The following is a 20,323-nucleotide window of genomic DNA, read 5'->3' as shown; positions in this document are numbered from 1 at the left end:
GGTGGCAGGATATCCTTGATTTGTTCAGAAAATCAATTGATTCTTGTCAATGTGCCCGCGTTACAACACGCAGTGTCTTTTAGATCACATTGGAAGTCTCTGCTCTTGCATATCCCAATGTTACCAGTGTCACTTCCACCGACGGCAGGACAGATGTCACACTCCAGTTCCACTGTGGTGTTCTCCCCTTTGCCTGTCACATTGAGAGAGTTCTGTGAGAGCCAAGGGCAGAAAATTCAGATGCGGCTCTCTGGGGACTGTAGTCCTGGGCTAGAGGGGACAGAGATGGACACCTTTTTAATCTATGTTAATGTGTCATTCTGGTTTTCATTAGATAATATGTGTTGCTTTTTTGGTGAGTAACTCTACCTAGGTCAAAAACAATTTTGTTAAAGTTATGTCCTTCATCATTTAGTTTTGGGACTGATATTTTAATTGAGCAGATAGGTTATGAAATTTTACTGCACATTTAAAAATCCTTTCAATGTCATTTCCCATAAGAAAATTAAAACCTCCTCCACAATTTTATATACATATTCTGCTTTGTAAAAATTCAAGCCTCTTGCTACAGTGCGCTCGCAGATGTGTCTTCTGTGGGTGGACTTCAGCTTTGCTCCTCCTTGGAATTCCTTCTCCACCCCGCTAAGTCATACCCTTCAGGTAAGATTTGTTTCCTGGACAGGATTGTTCACACCACTCCTTTTCAGAGGCCTTTGTGGGGATCCAATTCCTGATGGAAATGATGCAGGACAAGAACGTTACTGATTTGGAACCTGTCGACAAAGCGCCTGGATTCTTTTCCTTTTCCCGAGAAGGATGTGCCCGCCTTTGGAGGAGCTGATCTTCATCTTCATCTCCACACTTGGTGCACAAGGTTCCAGGTGACATAAGGCATAAGGTTGACCTCTGTGCCCTTCAACACATTAACAGAGAGTGCCGGGAACATCTTGGCCCCTCAGTTTCCCGATTCCCCTGGTGTTGGTTACACCGTTTATAGCTGACTTCCACCCCCTGGAGATTTGTGGGAGACACAATGTACCCAAGTAGACTCTGAAAGTAAACCTCTAAATCAAAAGACAAGGCCGACAGACCAATCAATGGGGCAGCTTCCATTTATTTTTCTTTTCTCCAGGCAGAATCCCCAGACAGAACAATCAAATCTGTCTGGTCTCAGCCAAACTGATACTATTAAAGGTTACTTGACAAAGATATTTTGACCTGCACAGAAGGGACTTAATTTACATCTGCAGCTGTTCACCTCTCGGCAGACGTTCTGAAAAATACAACTCACTCTGCAGGGCTCCTTGTGCTCTATTACTGATGGTGCTTTGACCTTTGGCAGCTTGTCTGGGGACCAGGATCAGCATTTCCTTTCTGCTGGGGCAGGAAGGAGAATAGGGATCTCAGAGAGAATCCCACCATCCCACAGAGCTGGAGCACAGCCTGACCACCATCAGGGCTGACAGAAGCTTTCAACGTGGAGTTTTAGACTTCCTATACAATTGGCGTTTTGTTGTGGGTTGACTGGTATTTATTTCCTTAAAAGGAATGAATGAAGCACATTCATGGACTTCAGCTGTGCCAAGTTCAAGGTAATGACCAAATTCCTAAGTGTCCAGATAGGGACTGTCTCCCACCTCACTGTGTGCTCCTGGTCTTCACCTCCTTTGTTAATCGGTATTTATCAACAGTAGGTGTCCAGAAGGAAATGTGCACCACCCCTGGACAGACTCCCTTTGTTTATGAGCCTCTGTTTGTCAGTGCGGCAGTGTATGCAGCTAATTCACCACTGGGTAAGCCTCGGGCGGGAAGCGGAAGCCAGGCATGAAAAATACTTGGGCACGTTGTGTTTGCTGAAAATGATCATTTATTTATTTTGCTGAAACCAATCTTCACATATATTCTGAAGTGCTATATTGAATTCACGAGTATATTTCAAAAAGTTTGCATTTTTATCATCTGTTAATCCTAACCACTTCTTTTCTAAGGATTATGTTTTGCGGCATGTAAATAACATGGTGCAGGAAGGGATTATAAATATGAGGGATGTGTGAATTTACTTCTGTTCCATAAATATTGATGATCTCAGGGTGGGAAGCAGATGGACCCCCTAGTTCAGCGTGGTAGGCAAGGCGCTACCAGCTCTCCAGCTCCTCGTGGGCTGCAGACCTGTAAACTACCCGCCTCTCCTGTTGCTCTCTCACAGACTCTGTCTTCTCACTTCAGAGAGGTACACAAGTAAAGGCAACCCTCATACCCACCCACCTTTCAACTCCTAGCATGACAGGAACCCCTGTTGCAGGCTGAGTGTCCCTTAGCTGAAATGCCTGGGATCACATCTCAGAATTTGGGGGAATAGGGAAATTTTGGAATATTTCCCTACAGTTTACCAGTTGAGCAGTCCTAATCTGAAAAATTCCCAAACCAGAATGCTCCAGAATCCAAGTCTCTTTGAGAGCCGTATCTGTGCTCAGAATGTTTTCTTTGAAGTTTGGAGCTTTTTGGATTTGGGCTTTTCAGGTCAGGGATGCTTGGCCCGTAATGCCCAGACTCAGGCTCCTCCCCTTCCAGTCTTTCTCTTCCCTGCAGATGCCTGGCTGTCCTCCAGGGGCCGGCTCACATCACGCTGGTCTCCTCTCCCTCTCCTGTAGCCTAGCACTACTGACGGAGTAACAGGGAGCGTCCACAGGAGGGAAGGGAGGCTTGCTCAACCGCCCTGCTTCAGCTGTGCTCCTGCTTGGAAACATGGCTGGAAACCAGATGCACCCTCCTGGTTTGACTCGCGGGCAGCAGGTCTGAATGAGTGGCACCAGAGGGGCTTCACTGTGGCTCAGCTGAAGCACTTCACCCCAGTCCACTTCTCTGGGGAAAGGAATACGCCTTGCTCTCTCTCTCAGCAGTGGCTCTTCCAGCTTGTTCTAGAGCTTCGGCCTTCCTGTACCTGGGAGTTGAACAGGCAGCACTCGGAGGATGTGTCAGGATTTAATTTTATTTTTGGCTTGCACTGCTTTTCAAAATGCACTGAGCAAGGGTGGTTCTTTCCCTGGAACTGGACAGAAGCCTGGGCAGCTCCAGGGATGTGCCTGGCCTCTCTGCTATAGAAATTTCTTTATTTGTGCTCCTTGGCATTCACAGACTCCACTCAATGATTAAGAATTCTAGAGCCCAATAATAATAATTTTAAAAATACCAACAGTTGCCACTTAAGTCCCTGTGCAGGCAGCCTCTTGATCTCCATGGTAAACTTCCTCCCCCGCAGGCCAAGGGCTCGCCTGTCTTGCACCGTGCCAGAGCGCCCCTCTCACGGAGCCTCCAGACGGTCAAGCTGACTCTCCAGTGGGTGCTTGCCCCTGCCACACGCTCAGCCTCCCCTAGGAACTCTGGTAGCCCTTCGCAGAATGTGGGTGAGGCTCCTTCCTCCTGGATGCTCCCCGCCCTGTGGCCCTGGGTTTCTGGTGTTCATCCACCCGGCCTCTCCGCTGGACTCCATCTTCCCAGCCTCCCCACATGTCCCTCAGCAGGAGTTAACGGTGCTCTGCTTCGTGGACAAGATAGAGACATCTCCATGTCCGGTGTCCTTCACCAGGAACAGACTGCTGTGTGCTCGGCGACCCAGGACCTCTGCTGCACGGCACAGGGCTGCCACTCCCAGTGCCCCCAGTACCTGGGCACAGCACCTCCCTAGAGGACAAGTCACAGCTGTGGGCAGGGTGCCCCCGAGGCTGCCCTTCTTTGACTTGGAGGATGGGGCAGGAAGTGCAAAAGTGCTTCCGGCCAGTGCTCTTAACTGAGACACAGTATTTGCAGCTCTCCATGGGCACATGATGGCAGTTGGGCTGTGTGTGCAGTGCATAGTACTCATCGGGTAACGTCTCTTCAAACGTCAGCCATTTTCATTGCTGGGAATTCTGTGCCCTTCTGGTCCTTTTGAAACGCACCATAGATTGTCTAACCAGCAGTCACCCAGCAGTGCTCCGGAAACCCAGAGCTGCTCCCTCCTTCCTGAACTGTACTGATGCACCTACTCCTTTCCCGCCCCTGTCTCTAGTGGCCACTGTTCCATTCCATTCTATGAGAACAAAGTTTTATTTTCCACAAATGAGTGAGGCATTTGGGACTTATCTTTCAGAGTCTGTCTTACTTCTTTTAACATAATGACCTCTATTTCCATCCAGGTTACTGCCAATAACCTGATTTTCTTCTTATGAGGGATAACACCCCATGGTAGGCACACTTACTATTTTCTTTGTCCATTCATCTAGCTAGGGTTGAGTCCATATTTTAGGAACTGTGAACAGTGTTCAATAAACATGGGAGTGCAATCATATTTTCGGTGCAGTTATTCTGTCTTCTTTAGATAGGTAGATACCCAGCAGTGGGACTTCTGGAGCATATGGTAGCTCTCTCTCTCTTTCCGTAGTGACTGTGCTGATGTACATTCTCTCCCTCCAGGTATGCGAGAGGTCCCCGTTCTGCACATCCTTGATGGCCCTTGTTATTTTTTGTCTTTGATTAAAAAGCCGAGGTGAAATAATATCTCATTGAGGTTTTGATTTGCATTTCCCCACAGTTAGTGAGATTGAGTGTTTTTTTTTCTCACATACTTTTTGATGATGGCCATACTTGGATGCCATTTAAGCAATAAAGCAGTCCTGCAGGATCAGGAGGTGGACAGATGGCTAGATATGTTCATGGATGTATCAGTGAAGCACAGTCAGATAGAAGGACACACTCACAGTATACAAGTCAATCCTGAACGCCACTGACGGCCACGCGCGTAACTTATCCATGCTGCAATCTGGCATGGAACCCTTAAATGCCTGAACTGTGACCGGGGGTGGCTTTGTTAGGGGAGCTTTAACTTCAGCCACATGGAAATGTACATGTTCATATCAGAAGCAGTGTAATTGTGTAATAGTGTAATTAGCCATTTGGTTCGACCTTTTCATACTGCTTTATAAGGTAGGGCATGCAGACTGTAGAAAATGCTCTGATTCACATGCAGTGATTTGTGGGCAGATTATGGGTAGCTCCGGTTAAGCTGCAGCAGGAGAGGCGCAGGATGCGAGTCGCACGGAGCCTCGGGAGTGGGCCTGCCAAAACCCAGAACTGCCTCGGCCACTCAGAAGCACCTGCTGCGCGGAGCCTGGCCTGAGCTGGGGGACGGAGGAGCGTGCCTCTCGCATGTCTTCAGCCCCTGCCCTGGTTCCTTCTCCTCCTTTCCTCTGGTCCCACCCTGCGATGGTGTGCCCTGCCTCGAGGGCGCCCTGTGGGGACACCAGCTCTCCCTTCCCACTCTGCTCTCCTGTGATGAGCCTCTCTTACCACTTGGTCTGCTTCCCGACCTGGTGCCCTTCCCTTGGCTTCCCTTTATAGTGAGGAGTGGTCCCTCGTTTGGGATCGGGGGTGGCGTGAGCTCCACGTCTACTCTGACCTCTTTGAGTCGCCTTCCAGGTAGGAGCCTCTGAACTGCCAGCCCAAGACAGGAAAAGACAAGCCAGAAGGGAGAACGGTGGGGTTGGCACCATCCAGTCTAGGGAAGAAATGGCCCTGCATTTGTACAGAGAAGAAAGTGATCACAGGGAGGAGGTCGCACAGGAAGTTGAGGAGACAGATGGAGGACAGTGAGGCGACACCCAGGCTCTGCATGGCAGGCAGGGAGGCAGGCGGAGGACGCTGGAGCCCTGGCAGCTGACCCGGGAAGCTGGGACGCGAGGCGTGGGTCTGGATGCACCTGGGAGGAGCCGCGGTTCCTGGTGGGGGAGGGTGAGCACCAGAGCTTCCGTCCCCTGCCGCTTCCCATCGCTGCCAGAGGCCTCCAGCACACACGCTCTAAAGGCCCGGCAGAGGCTCTGAGGAGCCCAGGGCATGCAGAGCCTGGCAGAGCTGGGCAGTGACCAGCTGCAGCCAAGGACACTGGTGGGAAGCTGGGCGTCACAAGGCACCTGCGTCCCCTCTCGAGTGCACACATAGACAGAATTAGATTTTATAGGCAGAAACAGATTCAGAAATTGAAGATTGACTCTCTGTAGAAATGGGAGTTAGAGGTCATGTTTTACTCTGTTACTTTTAGTATTTCCCAAATTTTATAAATATACTTTGTGTTATGGTTAGTCTCGACTGCTTTGCTTGATTTTTTCCAAATTTATTTCTTTAATCCTGATCACAGTCCAATGACAGGTACACTTTACTAACCCTTGTCACTGGCCACACTAAAAGCAGTTCAGAAGTCTAAATAGACGACATCCCCTCAGGCCTGTTTACATATCCACAGAGGGCTCGCTCTCCTCCCCTTACCACAGTGATTTTATTGGTGGGCTGTGCTAATCATTAAACTGCTGTGCGAACTGGCCAGAGTTCAACAGCAAATCGAATTGAGAAGAGCTTAGGGATAGCTCACAGCTCAGCTGCACAGTTAAGGACCACAGCGTAGCCCAGGAGTGACTTGCAGTTGACAGGTGGAAACTAGAGCCAGAGTCCCCGTCCCTGACCTGCAACCCACTGCCCCTCCTTGACCCCATCGCCCTCTCATTCAGTTTCTGCATCCGTGAGTCTCCAAATCTGACATGCAGTGGCATCAACGGGAAGCGGGTGGGAACTGCAGAATCCTGGCTCCCCTGCTGCCAACAACGTGTCCAGAGTTTGGGGTGAAGTCTAAAGGATCTGCTCTTGTGCTAATGAATGCAGATGTTCCGCAGGGGTTCTGGAACCCTGCTTTGAGAAACGCTGGAAGCGTAGCCACACGGGCCCTCAGGTTGGCACAGGCCCCGCAGCTGTGCACAGTCCCCATTGGGCATGAGACCCAAGCAGGGGTGAGCGGCCGTGGAGGAGCTCCCTGCCCAGCACGGTGACCCCTGCACCTTCTTAAACAGGGCGGGAAAGGGCGAGGCTGCTCTTCCTTTCAGTTCCGGGCCTGAGAATCCGCCTTGGTAGGCTGAGCTATTTCTGTGGTGCTCTCTCGCCTTTGGATGCCAGTTGCCTTGGTGATTAGCCAAGCCTGAGCTTGACAGCCTTCAGTTAGGAGGGGAACGCACGGCTCCACAGCCGAGCTTCTATTTTCTTTGTGGAGCCAGGAACCTCGGCGTCTTGATGAACCGCGATTCACAGCTGTGGAAGGAGTTTTATGCCTCCCTCTCTCCCTCTAGAGCTGACATGATTTGTCTCCTAATTGTGTTTACTGCAGCGCCAGAGTGTGCAGCAAGTGCGTCCCCAAAGCAGCCTCACTGCTCTCGCTTATGTCGCACCCTGCGCTTGGCGCCCGTGGGAAGCTCGCCAGCCATCACGGCTGAAACGCAGGCGAAGCCGAGGCTCTCTTGAGTCATTTAGTGAACAGAATCGTTCCAAAGGAAATTTTTGAATGCATGACAATTTCCTTAAAGATTTGTAGCAGGTTGTAGGAAGATAAATCTCTCTATTCAATGCATGAGGAGGCTGTCACAGACGGCAAGGATCCCGTCTTGCAATCCTTGAGCGGGAGGAAGAAGAAGGCCCGCGGATCCATTATGTGAAGGTGGCAGGGGACAGGAAGGCCTTGGCCTGGCCTCCGTCTTTGATTACTGTCATGTCTTTTTCCTTTCATTTCCTAAATAATAAGCCAGCAAGAACAAAAGGAAGAGATCCCTGAGTGGTGTAGCTCCTGGATGACCAGCAGGGCCTGCTGCCTACAATCTGCTCCCGACGCTTCTGCCCCCTGCTGGCACCTCTGGGAAAAGGACCTTTCTCTATTCTCCCACTGATAACCGCCATTTAACCATGACAAGTTCTGCTCCTTCTAATGTTGATGATTGAACACTAGAGGAGCACGCCAAAGCAAGCATATCAAGCAGGTTTTATTTAAAGGTGATAATACAGACTTCTCCCGGCAGGAAGAAGGGTGGCTGGTGTTCTAAAGTCCCAAGAAGTGAGCACACCCTACATCTTTTATAGTTAAAGTCTCTTGTTCTCCAGTTCTCTCCCCGTTTATCTCTCCTTCCTGCCTAGTGACTAGGCCTGGTTTTGCATTAAGTGAGAAGCCATAGGCAGGGGGAGGGCCAAGGTGATTCAGGCAGGTAAGGGCCCAGGGGGCATTAATTAGCAGCTCCTTGCTTGCAGTCCTTGATAAAGGCAGGTAAATTTGGTAATCAATGGGCTCTGGAGATCCTTGACATTCCATTCTCCCAGGGGCAGTCTCCAACTTCCAGAGACAGATGGCTTCATGGCTTCATTTCCTCGATTTGACCCGATCCCCTATTTCTACACTAACTACCTATTCTTAATTCTGGCTTCACCACCACCCCAGGCTCCCAAAGCTACAGGTGATTTCTGCGATAGACGGTGTCTTCCCCTACACGGAAATTCTTCCGTTCATTCCCCTGGGCTTTGGGGCTTACTCCTCGGGACGAACCTTCTGTTCGGGAGCAACGTTCATGAGGGTCTAAGTGCCTTTCAACCAACAGAGCACAGGAATGGAATGACTCCTATGGCAGAAAGACCCTGTGGCAGCTTTGGGTAGATGGCCCGGGTGACTCCATGGGTTCTTCTCAAGCCAGTGACAGGAAACAAATCTGGACAAGGGCTGAGAAGCAGCACAGGTGCGCATTAGAAGCAGGGATGGGCGCTAAAAGCTAGAACACTGTAGGTGTTGTGCACAAGTAGGGAAAAGCAAGCCTGCCTCCAAGGTGAGAGGCAGAGGTGGGGAGAAAGAGCTGCAGCGGGAGCCACCACCGCCTGCAGGTGGGAAGCTGGGCAAGCCCAGTACCTTGCCCCAGCCTCCTGGGCGCTGAGAGTAAAAGCTGGACGCAGGCCCATCTGCCAGGCAGGCCCAGCTCCTCCCCCACAGCTCAGCACCTCAGAGAGCGGGGCCTGTGAGGCTGAGACACTGTGTGGGTTTGACTAGGCCAGGGGATGCCCAAGAGGGTGAGTGGCCCTTTCCATAGTGTGTGTCTAGATCAGAACATCCCACTATACCCCCATAAGTATACACAATCTTTACTTGTTGTTAAGGATGTGCATTTTTAGAAAAGCAGGGAGCTCTCTGAGTGGGGCTGTGTAGTTCAGATCTGCCTGGGCACGCGGCTGGGTCTCATGAACGCTCCAGGGCCCGAAAAGCACTGGAGGTAGAAGAAACTCCCAATTCACTGTCCGACTGCTGAGCTGAACGCAGATCCACCCTGTGCAGCACCCAGCTTCTCAGGACTTCAGACTCAGTCTGGATTCCAAGCCATGGCCCTCCCGCTAGGGACTTTACACTGGCTTTCTGGGTCTCCAGTTTGCCCATGGCAGATCTCAGCCTCTGTAATTGTTTGAGGCCATTCCCCATGATCTTAACGTATATCACGCTATCGGTGCTGTTTCTCTGGAAAGCTTGACTTATCTAGTAGGATTGACAAAGGTTGTCTATTCATTCAAGACAAATCAAAACGTGGACCATTTTTAACTGTGACCATCTAAAACATCTTTAAAACAAACAAATCTTTTACTTACTCTTATTTTGAGTATAGTTTTCTTTTGAGCTGCACAATTCAGATATTCAGCTCATCAGATTTCAGCACTGTGCTGAGTCTGGGTGTGCGCTACCCACACGTCCCTGCCCCCAGGGCCAGGTCAGAGCAGAGGGGGCTCAAGGCTTCCAGTGCTGCCCGGGCAGCGCCCCCCAACATGGGGAGCAGTGCAGAAGCCCTCACCCCACACTGCTTGCCTCGCGGCCAGAGAAGCAGGACTGTGGTCCTGCTGTCCCCACCCAGCAGTCTCGAGAACCCATGCTTGCTGCGCGTCCAGGGAGGTGGAGTGGGGACCAGTTGTCCATGCCCAGGAGCTGAGGTGGTGCCCTGCCTCCTCCCCGCAAGTGGTACCAAGGGAAGCCATGAACAAAGAAGGTCAAGTTGAAAACTTGCACCCTTGTTTCAACAATTGCTGGAACAGCTGCGTAGGAGCTGCCACACAGCCATCGACCAACAGGATCCCCTCCGTGTTACAGAGCACCTGAGCCCACGGAAGCAGAAGTCACATTTTTAAAGTCCCCATGGAACATGTATCAAGATAGACCGTATGCTGGGCCATAAATCAAAACCAAAACCACTCAAAAGAAATGACAAGAAATGACAAGAAGTGGAGTAGTACCACAGTGGCACTACACTAGACATAAGGAAAGCCTGGGAACTGAGCAAAACCCTTTACATAACCCTCGGATGAAAGTGAAAACCTCGAGAGAATTAAAAATAATAAGTGTTCAATGGAATGAAAATGAAAATACCACCCATTAAATTTGTGAGTCAAAACAAGACTGAAGGGGAAATTGATAGCCCTAAATCCACATATTAAAACACAGGGCAAGTCTGAACTCCGTCTGAGCCTCTGTCCCAAGAACTAGGGAACAAAGTCAACCAAAGCAAGCCTTGGAAAGCGGTGACAACAGAAGCCAGTGGAATTGGGGAGAGGAGAGGATAGAATCCGTGAAACACAGCTGACCTTTGGAAGCATCAATAAAAACGATAAACCTCTAGTAGGACGGACAAAGGAAAAAGAGAAAAAACACAGGTAGCCAGAGATGAAACAGGAAGATTCAGGAAATATAGCTGCATGCCTGGCAGACACCATAAAGATCGAAAGACAGCATGACCACTAACTCTGGCACGAATTCGACCATTTCATGAAATGGACCAGTTCCTCAAAAAACACACGCTACCTCAGTTCACCCAATATAAAACAGATGATTTGAATAGGCCTATCAAGGAAATGAATCTGTAATTCAAAATCTCCCAAAAAAGAAATATCCCCGTTCCAGATGGTTTCACTGGAGAATTCTACCAAATGTTTGAAGGAAAATTAACACCAACTTTATACAAACTTGTCCAGAAAATAAGACAGAGAACACTTCCCAATTTGTTTTATAAAGCTGGTATTACCCTGAGACCAAAACCAGGCAAAGACTTTAACAGACACATGCAGACACACATGGAAACTAAAGATAAATATCCCTCATGAATATAGATGCAAAGCACTGTTAAAATATTAGCAACCACAATTCAGGAGCATATGAAAAGAATTGTCTGCCATGGCCAATGGATATTTTTTCCAGGAGTGCAAAGACAATCCGATGTTTGAAAATCAATCAAAGTAATCAATCATATTAACAAGCTAAAGAAGAAGAAAAGCACAGCATCATATCAACAAATCAAAAAAAAAAAAGATTTGATAATATTCAATATCCATTCATGAGGAAAACCCTAAGAAAAATAGACATGGTGGGGACAGCTTCAACCTGATAAAGTTGCCTGTGACCAACCTGCTGCGGGCAGTGTTGGTGATGCTGAAAACAAGGTTTAGCCCTAGATTGGAAGCCAGGCAAGGATGTCCACTGTGTGCTAGCAAGTGTAATGAGGCAAGACAGGAAATCAAAAGTGGATAGACTGGGAAGGAAGAAATAAGTCTGCACCTGTCTATTTAAGACATAAATTTCAGTGTGCAAAATCCCAAGGAATCTACCAAAATTGGAAAAAAAAAAAAAAAAAGACCTCAAAGAAATAATAAGTGGGTACAGCAGAGTCAAAAGATGCAAGACAAACATAAAAATTCCATTGTACTTCTAAATACTAGTAATGGGCACTGAGATTAAAAATGCAATAACATTTACAGTCACTCATACACAATGCGGTACTTGGGTATAAATCTAGCAAAATATGTAGAGAATGTTATGCTGAAAACCACAAAATGCTGATGAAAGAAATCATAATCTAATTAAAAGGAGAGAAAGGATATGTTCATGGATTAAAAGACAACAGATTAAATCATCTACTTAGTAATAATGAACACAGTCAAGTCTCCCTGAATTGACATTCAGACCCAATGCTATTCCTAACAAAAAAACACAGCAAAAATTGTGTAGGTGTAAAGGAAAAGGTAATTTTATTCTAAAAGTTATAGAAAAGGAGACACTGAATTAGCTGAGGCCAGTTTTATAAGTAGAGTAGGAGGAATTAGCCTGTGGGACTAGACACTGTGGTCTAAAGCTGCAGTGACCAAGAGAGTGTCCAAAGGCTAGACGCACAGATCAACGGAGCAAAATAAAGAACCCGGAAATAGAGCCTCACAAATAGATAACGATTTCTGGGAGATTGAGCATAACCCCAATTTGGCAACACTCAGGATCAATGTGCTGATGTTAATGTTTTGTTTCCACTAAACTAATCAGTGTCTCCATTGTGATTATTTGTAGGATGCTACCCTCGCAGGAAACTGAAGAAGGGTACACACAATCTATCTGGGTTATTTTTTGCAACTTCATATAAATCTAAAATTATCTTAACAGTGGAGTAGACAAAGGGAATGAAGGGAAGGGAGAAATGATGGGAGAGGGAGAGAGTGGAGTAAATCTCACCTAACTTTTCTATGTATGTGTCTGAATCTACCCCAGTGAATTTCACCATCATGTGCATTCATGAGACACTAATTAAAAAAACAAATCTAGAAATAAATAGCAGAAAGATCAGTAGAGTAGAGGGAAGGGAACAGGGAGAGGGAGAAATGGAGGGAAAGAGGAAGTACTGGAAACTGAGATAGAACAAATTATATTCTATACTTTTATAATTATGTCAAAATCAATTCTATTCTCATGTATAACTAAAAAACAAATGAAATAATAAAAAATTTAAATCGAAGTGCTAATTCAAAATATTTACAGGTGATGGGAACACATTATTATGTACCTAGTAAATAGGCATGAATGGACACCATTTATTTAGATTTTTAAGTTTCCTTTGACAAAGCCAATGTCACACTTCTTTAGATTCAAGAAACTACCATGGTTAAAAGACCAGATATGGAATTCAGTGGCATTTTGCCTTTGAATATAGTGAGAAATGTGTGTGCACACACCTGCCTGTGCATGTGTGTGTGTGCTGTGTGTGGTTCTCCACTCTGTCCACTGAGGTCCTGGAAACACCAGCTGGTGCGGTGGCAAGGTGCTACTGTGCACCCCCGAGTGCAGAGGGTGATCTCAGTTGTCATCTCGCCACGAAAATATGAAAAGATTCCTTGAAGCAATACTTCATGTCAAATCTGGGACCAAAAATAAATATTCAAAACCACATATCAAGAATCCACTAATGCCAATATTATGCACTATGTTGTCAGTCATCTGATTACAATAGTAATTACAATAAAATACTGAGCTCAATTGGTAGTGTCTGATATCTACTGTGGCCTCTCAACTCCGTCTGTCAATACTGTGTCCGTTTGTATCTTTTTATTTTATTTATTGTTTTATTTAATTTTTTTATTTTCACAGACTGCATTTTGATTCATTGTACACAAGTGGGGTACAACTTTTTGTTTCTGTGGTTGTGCAGGATGTAGATTCACACCACTTGTGTAATCACACATGTACACAGGGTCATGCTCTCTGTCTCAGTCCACCATCCTGCATGCTGCTGCCCCGCCTCCCTCTCATTTCCCTCTACGAAGGGCTTTTAGAGTTGAGGCCCTGGAGAATGTGATTTAACACCAGAAGAACTATAGGAGCTGCTGGGGTTTGCCCAGGATCACAGTGATTAATTTTACCTGCTTTGTGATTCATTCATTGTATGCAAATTCCCTACCAATAAAATAAATGTAAATGAACAGATAAATATAAATAATATAAGTAAATATAATATATAATACAATACGAATAAATAAATAAAAATTGTGTGCTTTACAAATATCAAACTGCCCTCTTTGGATGTTTGTGCTTGTTCTCTGTTAAATACCCTTTCCTGGGGAACTTAGCCATTTGGAGTCTCCAACAGGGAGGCCTTGAACTTCAGTTTTAACCAGAGACCTGCTCTGTGCTGTTCAGGCTCCTGTGACCACAAGGAGTCGACATAGAGCTTTATTGAAGGAGGACATCTGAGCACTGGGGCTCACAGGCTATGTAGCGAACGTGGACCACCAGGGATCGTGTGGCCCTTCTCTAGGTTCTTCCCACAAGCCACATGGACTCATGGCCTCTGTGTGTCTGTCCAGTCCCCTCCTGCCACAGACCCAGTCCTCCCTGGAAATCCCAGAGTGGCAGGTCTAGCCACTGTTTTTCCCTCTTGGATTTCCACCAGGGGTGATGGTAAGGAGAGAAAGGACAGCCCATGGCACTATGCCCAGGGTTCTGTGCCCAGGATGCTTCTGAAAGGAGCCAATATTGAAATGGACAGGCTTCGTGATAGAGGTGTGGCTGATTTGGCGTCTCATGACCTCACTGAGAGGTCATCCTTAGTTCAGATAGATGCAGTGAAAACGTGTCTTGAAAGATCAGGTCTCCCAGCCAAACTGGATACCCACAAGACCAGGCAATTAAGTCATTCAAATGTGTTCTTAAATAAACTATGGTAAGGAAAATTTTCTGCTGGATAATCCAGAAATAATCCTTTCCCATGTTTTCTTCATTCAAAAGAATCTCATGAACTGGCTATCAAATGATCTAACAGCTCCCCTTAATAAGGAGATGATGGACTGTCTGTCCACCACCACACTGCACGGCCTACGTGTCAGGAATCTGTACTTGGTTAGCTGACTTTTTTGAGTTGCAATCCTAAGAATAAAGGATTAAGAATAAAGGGGGGTGCTGGGGAGATAACTCAGTTGGTAGAGTGCTTGCCTTGTAAGCCCAAGGCCCTGGGTTCGATCCCCAGCACCCCCGCCCCCCAAAAAAAAAGAATAAAGGGGATACAGGATATGAGTCCTCAATCTTTGCCTTAAACTTAGGGATCAGAAGAGAGCCTTGCAAAACAGAAGAGGTGCAACGTCCCATCTTTATGTTTAGGAGAACATGCCGGCGATAGCTTTGCACTTTCGGACCTGCAGACACTTTTCCATGAATAATTCAAAACTTCAGCTGAATCGAGTTGTTCTTTAAAGGAATTTATTTTCATGGTCATGATTAATCCTTAGTAATTATGCTATTTTCTCTTATTGTAGGTAATGTATGAAATTGTTGGAGCAATTGAAAAAAATAAAGACTCCCTTTCACAGAATCTTCTATTTGTAATGAAAAGTAAGTTGCTTTACCCCTACACTGGTTAAAATGCCATACATTCCTTATTTCTTGAATATTTTCCTGCAAAATATGCTACCAGCTAAAGGATAATTGAAATATATTTTGCATTGTAATGCCCAGAATAATGAGTGAGTCTTGCCACACTGTACATTGGTTATAATTTAATTTGGAACCCAATGGAAACTGTAATTTAACTAAGCTTTTAGCAGACAGGAATGTAAAACACCTTTACTACTTGAGTGGTATGAATATGAAAAAGCTATTCTGTGAAGACTAATGAAGACGAATATGGCGTCCAGAGTTATTTGGGCCACAGTCGGGCGAATTTCATTACTTAGGGTACCATAAAGCACAACTAGGGAAGGTATTTTATTCTTATGCACATCCAGGCATAGGGTATTAATGCCACTAAGTAGAAGGAGCCAGTACGTTCATCAATCTGCATGTATGTATATGTGTGTGTGCATGCGCGCGCGCACCTGTATTTGCAGATATATACAGATTTATCAGTTCCTCTACTTAGTGGGCTATAATACTTTATACATACATTGACTAAATTCTATACTGTATATAAAACACTTCATAATACTCCAATTGTACATACATATATATGTGTATATACATATGTGTATATATATATATATGTATATATATATACGATCCTGTCTCCTCTAGTAATCATTTTCTTAATAGCTTTTCTGCAGTAATTCACATTTTTCTACTAATCCCTTTAGTGAGTGTAAGCTCATCATCTTTTGTGCTTTACGGTGCTCTGGATGCAACAGATCATTTGTCTCTCCTGGGACAGGAAGCACATGATGCCTTTCATGAAATACTTGGGTGCCTCTGAACTGGAAATCAGATGTCCATGTCACTTCTGGTCTCAGGACACATTTGCCCTAGGTCGCAGGAGCATGGTTGTAGCGCTGAGTCTTCCCAGAAGCAGGAGGTTACTCTGCTTGCCTCTCAGAACGTGCACTTACTTGGCGTTTTCTTAGCAGAGACTAATGTTAAAGCATGGACTGGGGATGATATCACGGAGGAAGGAGGAATTGAAGTAATTGATCCCACCTCTAATCATTGGAAATATCTTGCTTCTAGTTTGCAATTACCTGCACTTTTATTTTTAATGCACTTTCCTTTGAATCTTATCTTTTAATGAAGATCTCATATATACCATGTTTTAGAAGTTGACACAATGCTTTGTTTTTGTATTTCATGGTGATGACAGATTATATATACATATTCATATGTATATATGAATGACAGGGGACTGGGCAAATATTTTGGTCCATATTTATGTCTGGTGTTTTCAGTTTTAAGGCTGTTATCCCTCAGCTGGAAGATAATGTGGTGCATTATATACGTGGCCCACTAATATACAGGCTTGCTGTACAGATGAATAATAATTGCTTTGTTATTATTTACATGGGTTATGGTATATAACCCATGTTGTTATTCTGAAGTGGTTTCAAACTCAAAGACAAGTTCTAACTTAGTACCAAGAACTCCCAGTGTGTTCCCCAGCTCAGGGCGTTCACAGACTTTCCTTCCCTCCCTCACTCCGCCTCCCTCCCTCCCTCGGTCTCTCTCCCGCCCTCTTCCTCCTCTGCATGTGTATTTTCTGAAGCACTTGAGAACAAGTCACTTGTCTGCTAATGTCTGAATGTTAGTGCATATCTGAAAATGAGGACATTCTCTTACTTGAACTCAATAAATTATCAAAATATTGATCATTGATACAATGTTGACATCTAGTACAGAACTCATATAAAACATTGGCAATTGTCCCATTAATGTCTTTTGTAGTGATTTCCCATTTTACTTTAATCTTTAATCTTGGACAGTTCCATGGCTTTTCTTTGTTTTTCATGGCATTATTTTAAAAAATTAAAAACCAGTTATTTTGTGCAACTTGGGGCTATTTGATTTTTACATATCAGAAGCAAGCTGTGCTTTTTTGCCAGGAAGCCCACAGGGGTGGCACAAGTCCTCAGTGCACGGTATTCAAAGGCAGTGACCCCCAGAAATGTCCCTGGTGCCATTAACTCAGGGCTGCTCTGAGAAGCGGGTGTGCACTAGGCTCTCGTACTGCAGAGGCTGCTCTTCCCCGCTTAGCATTGACGAGCAACCTGTGAGAAGGGCTCTGGGACTGGGTGACTGTTCTGCTCCATCAGACTCCCACCAGCTGGATTTGCAGGCGTGGGTCCTGCTTGCCTGAGTCAGTTATTTCTCTTACCGTTGCAGAATGCCGTACTCCCACGGACAGTGGCCTTCTGCTGTGACACTCCCGCGTCTCCTCCTTCACTGGCTCCTTTGCTTATATCATCAGTGTGGACTTAGGTGTTCTTATTTTAGTCAGTGAGCCATAATCCACTGCATCATTATTTTGATGCTAAAATTCTCCAAGGCTTGGCCTATCGGAACACCTCCAAGCCAGCTCCTGTGTCCTTTTGATGCCTTCTCCTGATGTTTGTTCTCCTATATCTGGTCTTCCAAGACTGTTTCCGATCTAGAATCAGCCTGATTTATCTTAGAGAAGAATGGAATTGAGGTCTGGGTCCTGGCGAGCTCACTGCTTCTGCAGTATCGCTGACTTCAGGCATTTTCGGACCTCAGCATTTAAGAGACAGACCTAGATGCCGCATAGACATGCAACTGTGCATGAAAAAGCCATGACTTTCTCCTGCAGTTCTAAGCCAACACCACAGGGTCCCCTCCTACTTCTGCCTCTATAATTATGTCCCCCTTCTCTGACAGCTGTCTGTGCTTGTCTGTTTATTTTATTTTATTATTTATTTCTGGTACCAGGGATTAAACTCAGGGGTACTCAGCCACTGAGCCACATAACAGCCCTATTTTGTACTTTATATAGAGACAGGGTCTCACCGAGTTGCTTAGTGCCTAGCTTTTGCTGAAGCTGGCTTTGAACTTGCAATTCTTCTGTCTCAGCCTCCCAAGCCGCTGGGATTACAGGTGTGTGTCACTGCACCCAGCTCCCTGTTTGTTTATTAATGTAGTGATTTTTCACTGAAGGCATTGCAGATTTAAATTCTATCTGCCTTATTTTGCACCTGGGCAAGCAAAACAATTGAGTGTGGGAAAGGTGGCAATTGAACCACTCTCTCTCACAGGCTGCTCACTGCCGGATGGACGCAGCATGGTCCTAAATGACTGATGCACATTATTTCACGTTTCAACTTTGCACTAACCTTCAAGGTACCGTCATCATCATTTTTAAAGAGGAAACTTAGGCTCCAACACTATCTGCATACAGACAACCCACCCCAAAATGTTCCTCCTTTGTCTTCACCTTGCTGTTAAAATGTGATTCAGAATCCACTCATTCTATCTCCTCTTCTCTCTGCCATGTCAAGATAGCAACCTGGATCCAGAATCACTAGAATTTCTTAGCATCTAAAATGTATCAGCTCACTTTGACCTTGGCAGCTTGACTGAGTCAACAAAAGGGGTGCTCTCTCCCCTTTTTTAACCTAACAACAGGTACAACCAGGTGAGGCTATGAAATAGCTACATCCCAGGGTACTGCTTTCCTGGGTAGCCATTTCCTGGAGTAGTGGGGGTATTGCTGACCAAAACCAGATGTTTCCATAACTCAGTCAACTGTACCGAAGACCCTCAGGTCTGAGCTGGCCAGATTCAGTGCCCACAACCAGGAGAAAGTGCCAGGCAGAGAGCCAAGGGCCAGGAGCTCAGGTGGAGAACTAGGGGTCAGGACTTCTGGCCCAGGGCAGCAAGGGTTAGGGGGTGAGACAGGACTGTGGGGAAGGCAGACCTGCCACCTACAGACCTTTCACATCTTAGCACAGATTGCTTCAGTGGTTAAGGCACTTCCTTAGGAATAAGAATGTTCAAGTAAATAATGATTTTAACACCACTTACAACATCCATTTATTTATTTCCTAGCTAGTGAAAATGTCGTGATCAATCATTTGTTCCAGTCGAAATTGTCACCAACAGGATCCCTCATATCTTCGTATCCTTCCTTTAAATTCCGAGGACATAAATCTGCCCTGCTCAGTAAGAAAACGACAGCTTCCTCAATTGTCGGAGAGAACAAGAATTACCTAGAGCTTAGCACGGTAGGCAACTCTGTGATTTTTGCTTGGTGGTTTCTAAGTTTGCTTGGATATTTTCTTCTTTAAAAACAAAATCACAATTTCATACAATCACGGAAGGAAACTTATATTCTAATAGAAAGAACTAAAGCTAAGGACACCCACCAGGACCACCCTGGAGAAAGGACAGTATAGGAGAGTGCACTCTGGTGACGATTCAGTTGCCTGTGTGACATCTCGTTTGCCTTTCATCTTTCTTTTGGATGAATGGGGACTGATTTGGGGCCAGTAGGCTTCGAGGGTTTAAGCTTACCTCCTTATCACTTCTCAGGTTTGGGGCTTCTGAACCAAAACTTGTTTCTCTTGCAGGCATAGTGCATTTTCAGGTGCTAGAATACTTCCGCTGTTTATTTGTAGATTTTTACCTTATTTTTTATGATACCAATTTTAACATTTGTTTCACACAAATTTGAATGTCTGTATAACCTGAAGGTTCTAATTCTAGAAGAGAACTAAAATCTCTGTAAAGAGTTATTTCACAAACGGATACGGACATGTTTGAAGTGTTTTAGGCTTCTTAGGAATACAGTGCCAGACTGCATCCTAGTTATTTTGCTTGTGTCTACCAAAGAATAGAAGAGGAGGCGTGGAATTGGGAAGGCATTCAGGACCATCAATTTTAGAAATGCAGTTGTTGCCGCCTGCTGGAATGTATCTTAGCTTTCCAATTAAAATGAAAGCATAATTAAGTTAACTCTTTTAGTAGAGTGGTGGGGAGTGTGTGTGTGTGTGTGTGTGTGTGTGTGTGTGACTGGCAGGTCCTAGAATTAGAGCCCTTTGGTGTACTGGTCCAGAACTGGATGAGCACAGGAAGTCACTCTCTGCATAGAAAATGGAGTCTTTTACATAAAAAGATGAAGCACCAGCTCCATTCCTATGGCTCTTATGTCCCTTCTGGCTCTGCCTTTCTCCTTCCTCCTGTAAATCAGAGCAAGTGATCACGGCACACCTCTGGACTGCCCTTTCCAGCCTCCATCATCACACATCGTGAGCTGGAGGACTGTAGAAGGCAGGGGTTCACAGTGGTTCCCCCACCTGGAACGGAACCCGGGATGGAGACCGATCTGCTCTGATTGATCCTTACCTGCTCATCCTCACTTCTTCCCTTCAAACTGCCCTCGTCCTGCATGTGAGCCCGGCAGCCGGGAGGACGGGCTTTGACCCATGCTGCACTGTTTGC

The 20,323-nt window shown here is 45.8% G+C and overlaps 1 protein-coding gene across 4 annotated transcripts in view; it reads left to right on the top strand.

Moving 5' to 3' along the window:
- Positions 1-20,323, top strand: part of Myo16 (myosin XVI) — a 606,187-nt gene that overhangs the window by 472,334 nt on the left and 113,530 nt on the right. For all 4 annotated transcript variants that reach the window (XM_047554578.1, XM_047554580.1, XM_047554577.1 and 1 more), the window contains exons 24-25: positions 14,926-15,001; positions 18,932-19,107. In XM_047554578.1, coding sequence (XP_047410534.1) covers positions 14,926-15,001; positions 18,932-19,107 — 252 coding nt within the window. The remainder of the gene's footprint in view (positions 1-14,925; positions 15,002-18,931; positions 19,108-20,323) is intronic.

The sequence above is a fragment of the Sciurus carolinensis genome, chromosome 5, assembly GCF_902686445.1.
Source record: "Sciurus carolinensis chromosome 5, mSciCar1.2, whole genome shotgun sequence".
In the NCBI taxonomy this organism is placed as follows: domain Eukaryota; kingdom Metazoa; phylum Chordata; class Mammalia; order Rodentia; family Sciuridae; genus Sciurus; species Sciurus carolinensis.
This window is presented reverse-complemented; position numbering and strand designations above follow the sequence as displayed.